Genomic DNA, 5,295 nt, shown 5'->3' with positions numbered 1-5,295 from the left:
GATGGAGATGCTGGCCTATGTCAACCATTCAGAGTTGCCTAAACCTCCACACGCTCGACAATCTGGAAAAAAACTGACAGCACAAACGCCATTGACATCAATTAGCCGCCATTCCTTGCAGCGTCTCCAGGAAGCACAGGCGGGGTCAAGGGGATACCATCCTCGAAGGCGTAAAACATCAAAAACACCCAAACTCTTCGTGATCTCTTTCACGCATTTCTGTCAAGTCATGCGTTTTGAACCTCGCGGTTTGCGCAATACGCACAATATCCACGATCTGGTTTCTACTCTGGCCTGCACGATACAGCTGCCTATCTGTATTAGAAGCACGCTTGTTGCCACTTTCATTCAGATTGCCCAGGTGATTACGGAGGTTTTTAGACACTTTGAAGTGCCCCTAAATTACATACGCTAGGTCCTCACTCCTATTGATTTTTTCTTAGTTTGAGACGTAGAACACCAATAGGAGCAAAGCAAAATTTCGATCAGAGACAGGCACGAACCAATCATCTGTAAAACGATGTACATTCCTTAGACGATTGCAGGTGTAGAAAGTTAGATTTTAAACGAAGAACGACCATCATCAGAAGACAGTACGGTATCCTCGTTGAGGATTCCTCGTGGACAAGCACTGTATTCGTGACAATCATGCACCCGTAACACCCCTTTGGTGCCTAGCTGCCTTGCCACTCGAAGTAAGCACGAGGGCTGGTTCCCCAAGCCTGGACAGAAGTCTGGTTCGAACCACGGACTTTTCGGTCAGTAAATTCGCGCTCTAACCATCTGAGCTTTATACATCCAAGCAACCTTCTTTTATGCTCACTTAGACAGCAGTGCAGAGTTGCAGTCTTCCACGGAATATTTTGTGAAACAGGGAACATTTCCACTGAGTTCCGTGGTGAAAACCTGTATGCGTAAGCTGTGAAATACAGTATGCGACGGTGATTTATTTTTAACAAGCAAACTAATATATCGGCTCACGAGCGAGCGAGCGAGATGGCCAGAGGGTCCAGGGTTCGAACCCGACCTCTGCCTCTCAACTTCCCTTGTCTAGGCTTGGGCAACCTGGGAGTATCCCAGCCCCCGTACTTCCTTCTGTGAGCATGGCAGGTAGGCACCGAAAGAGTAATTATTCATGGCGGATGTGGATAAGCAATCGTCAGAAAATTAGCACTTACCAATCACTTTCCTCATCCGATTTGATGGATTTAACCGCAAAATCATCATTCTCAGTTGTAGTTGATCCCCACCGTCCATCCATAAATGAGATCTGATCACTAATCAGGCTTGATCGTGACATCAATCGACTGCTGTCTTCTAAATTACTTGAATTGCTCGAATTAATTTCCAAAGGCGGTAGTTCAAAAATTTTTCTCTGGTTATGAAATCCACCTGTGGAGAAAGGTGTGCAGGTGTGTAGGATTAAATTTCAGTCTTCTTGTGGAGAACAGAAATCAAGAACCCATTGTCTCAGAAGTGGGCATTGCTCAGCGTTACGACTATGTCTAGGATCAAAAGGTTCGTGAATAAAGAACTACGGCAGGTTGCAGTATGTCTGACAAGCAGTATTGTGTCTGCCCACCACAAAGTCAACAGCGATCCAATCTAATCAGAAACCATTCATCAGCGTCCTAACGAAGAAGCATTACTCTTCCTCTGACAGTCTACACAGAGGAGACAAGATTCTAGTATGAAAACGGGTTGAAGAGACTTCCGAGTGGTTTGGTAAACCATCGGTGTATTTTCACAAAGGAAACTATTCACAAGGTTGCTGAAAATTTTTCGACGGCCCACGACCGGTTTCGCCCTTTCACTTTTGGCTCATCAGGTAGGCGCAGTCCCCGAGTTTCCATCAACCTTATGTTCTACTTGAACAACGTTCCGCTTTTGACACAAAAAAGCTTCGTCAGGTCAAGTAAGTAAGCAGGTTAATGAACAATATGTTGTGGAACAGAGAACCGAGAATTACGGTGGAAGAACTGAGCTCCCAACATCGGAATTTCCATACAACAGACTCCAAACTCATAGAGGAAACTGCTCATAAGTTTGACAACCCATGACCGGTTTCGATGTCCGCGGGGCTCATGAAGTAGGCCCAGTTCCCTGATGTTCCATTTGAGCCCGTATCAAGTACGAGGCATTCAGCTGGGTCGCGGATGAATCTCCCATGAAACTGAAGTCAATATGCAAATGAGTGCATTTGTCAAAATTCAACCTCATTACCTGAACCCTTTTAGACAATGCGACTACATTTAGCTGCTTTCTCCCGTCCTCAGAGAGGTGGATCTCGCAAAAAAAAACTTCACGTAAATCTGGAGCGGAAAATTTTTTCGTATACAGTATTTAACCCGCCGTTTTTCCTTTCCCGCAATTCTATTTTTTGCGTCCGCCGTTTTGCCTTTCCCGCAATTCTATAGAGAGCTGGTTACGTGAATTGAAGGGTAAGTCATCAAGAATTTTCCTGTTGTATGCGGATCAGATATGGAACTATCCTAAAGATAGCGGTGTGGTCTTAAACTACTCTTCAGCGCATCCAAATGCAGTATATGCTGATTTCTCACATCGTCCTTGTGTACATCTGACCAATCGCGCACGTGTCACGTTATGCGTTCCCTAATTCAGACGCCTCAAGGTGGATTGTAGTCAATCAATTGGAAAATGTTTGGGACCGATTGGGAAGTCATCGTTTCAGAGGGGTTAGGAACTGTGTATACAAAATAAGATGTAACGACTGTACGAAGGTTTGTATAGGTCAGACAGCCAGGGAATGGCACACCGGAGTCGGTGAGCATAAGCGATCCATTAACACGTCACCGAGAAACGTAGTTGGATATCAAACGATAGCCAGAGACCCGGAAATGTCGCAGGAAACTAGGAACAAGGGAATGGCACACCGGAGTCGGTGAGCATAAGCGATCCATTAACACGTCACCGAGAAACGTAGTTGGATATCAAACGATAGCCAGAGACCCGGAGATGGCGCAGGAAACCAGGAACAAAATAGATTTGGAAAAAGTGGATATTCCGAGAAGAGGACTAAGATTGCCGAGACGGTGGAAATTACCAAGCATCCCAGCGTGAATAGAAATGGAGGGTCCAGAACTGACGAGCATGCGGATAGCGTTTTTAGATCAGCTGAGATGATACAAAGCGATGTCCAGTTATCACCAAAAGTGGTCTGGGTCTAAAAGTACAAAATCCAATTACAGGATGATTCAATTAACCACCTCACCCCACCGCCGACCCAAAACCAATTATCCCGGCACACCTCGACGAACACAGGCGAGAAAAATTTATGAACGACCCCAAAAGGAATATTCCATTAAGGTGTCCTAGACCAGATAATCAAGGCCGCAAAATCCAGTTTCAACATGATGGCAATTCCACCTAACCAATCAATCGTAAATGTTGGTCATCCCCACCAACCAAAAAACAGGAACATCAGACCGACGCCCAGCACCAATCAAGAAATCCCACGGGTTAGTTCCCTGGCTGTCTTAAAACCCGATCAACCTGGTTACTTACTCACTTGACCTGACGAAGCTTTTGTGCGAAAAGCCTAACGTTGCCCAGCAATAAATCCATCAACTGTTTACCAAACCTCTCTAAAACGATGACTACCCTATCGCACCCAACTATTTTTCAGTTGGTCGAAGAGACTATTCGTGAACTGTCGAAGAGTTTTCAGCTAACTTATGAGCACTCCGTTGACCGTACAATGTATAGCAATATCTAGAATATCGTACCGACAGAAAAGTGAGGAAGCCTGATTCAGCAAGTTCATTTACTTAAAAACATCATAAATGAGTGATTCAGCTGGGCTCTGCGTTAGTCTCTCGTCAAAACCAAATTGGTATTCAAATGAGGGTATTACATTATTCCATATTGTGATAGCTCTTTGAGGTTCCGCCAGATGACATGAGAAGTGCTCAGAAACACTTTGTAGAAATTTACCATTTTCGTGTCGCACTTTTCCCGCAGAGCATCAACCAAACACAAATGGCTCACCACGATTAATAATAATGTCAATTCATTTACACAAGTAGTAGACTACTCATAAGGTTGCTGAAATCAGTTCGACAGCTCACAACCTGTTTTTCGTCATCATGAACGAGAGACTGAGCTGGTTCGCTTGTGAGTATCCCGTCAAAATCAAATTTGTATGCCTACGTGTCAAAGCACATTTAATTTAAACCGCTTAAATGTCGAGGGTCGGAAGTTTCCAGATTGTTTCCTCTCAAGCAACCACCACATTGATTCGGCGTCCCTTGCCAGAAAAGAACTCACCGAAAAGGAAAACAACAGCTTTATTGCAATAAGCGAGTGCGTGTGAGCGCAAAAGTTAATACGGCCCATTTTAGTGAACACCCATCAATATCGATCGTGGTTCCATGAAATGCCTGAGCACTGATCATAGTCGGTCGTGCTTCTGTGGCGTGCCTGATCATTCATCTGCTTTCGCTGAACTGATGGAATGATTGACTGGCCTGGATGCTTCCTGGCTTTCCTATTGAGATCTTGGTGTAGTTTTAGAGGTTACTGAGGTTACTTTCAGGAATGGCAAGCTTTAGAAAACTGCTCATTAAATGCCTGATAGTTCAGGAGAGCTACTGTTGTTTGTGAGAATTCTCTCTGATGCATTTTTAGGTTTGGCCGCCTTCCCCAGAAAGCCCGTTTATCCACGAATACTCAGAGAGTGGTAACGAGCCAGGGGTGATCAAGTGGTGAGTGACAGGAGAGTGACAGACAAGACACAGTGGCCTGCGTGCATTGGCTTGCATCCAATCATACAGGCTTCTATCCTGAACTCCCACAGAAATCCACGCTGGAACGTTTCGATTAACGACTCACTTATGCCCAGTAACCGCGCCTAATGCGTATCTAACCACCCCTTCCTCCGCAACTCATTGGGAAACGAATCTGTGGCTGTTATAAGCACTGTACGCGATTGGTAAAGCTGAAGATGATGATGGTGGCGATAAACACTAGCCACTCACCTTGTGTTTCGACTATATTTCTTCCCCTTCTCGTCGTCCAAGCAAGCCGGTTGTATTTGCTGCATGAGTAAAGAAGAACATTTTATTTTTTTACGCTATAAATGTGAAATTCCCGCCTGAAACCTGCGTACAGACGCCAAAGCCGCAAACAAAGTTATACTCATATCTGTCGTAGCAACTGGTCAATTCTCGAATAGGCACCGGTCAAATTTGCAAATATATGCGTGCTGCTTTTTCACGTGGTGTGTTTCTGGTGTCACAATCAATCAATCAACCAACCAACCAACCAACCAACCAA

At 44.8% G+C, this 5,295-nt stretch overlaps 2 protein-coding genes across 2 annotated transcripts in view; one reads left to right on the top strand and one right to left on the bottom strand.

Annotated features, from left to right (window-relative positions):
* T265_02307 (hypothetical protein) overlaps positions 1–5,295 on the bottom strand; it is a gene marked incomplete at both ends in the record, with an annotated part of 12,880 nt that overhangs the window by 3,844 nt on the left and 3,741 nt on the right. The window contains one exon of the mRNA XM_009166521.1: positions 4,998–5,056. Coding sequence (XP_009164785.1) covers positions 4,998–5,056 — 59 coding nt within the window. The remainder of the gene's footprint in view (positions 1–4,997; positions 5,057–5,295) is intronic.
* Positions 3,406–5,295, top strand: part of T265_02306 (hypothetical protein) — a gene marked incomplete at both ends in the record, with an annotated part of 4,579 nt that continues 2,689 nt past the window's right edge. Inside the window, one exon of the mRNA XM_009166520.1 lies at positions 3,406–3,479. Within this exon, the coding sequence (XP_009164784.1) occupies positions 3,406–3,479 (74 nt within the window). The remainder of the gene's footprint in view (positions 3,480–5,295) is intronic.

This window comes from Opisthorchis viverrini, assembly GCF_000715545.1.
Source record: "Opisthorchis viverrini unplaced genomic scaffold opera_v5_28, whole genome shotgun sequence".
Classification (NCBI taxonomy): Eukaryota; Metazoa; Platyhelminthes; class Trematoda; order Opisthorchiida; family Opisthorchiidae; genus Opisthorchis; species Opisthorchis viverrini.
Note: the sequence above shows the minus strand (reverse complement) of the source record. Positions and strands in the feature narration are given on the sequence as shown.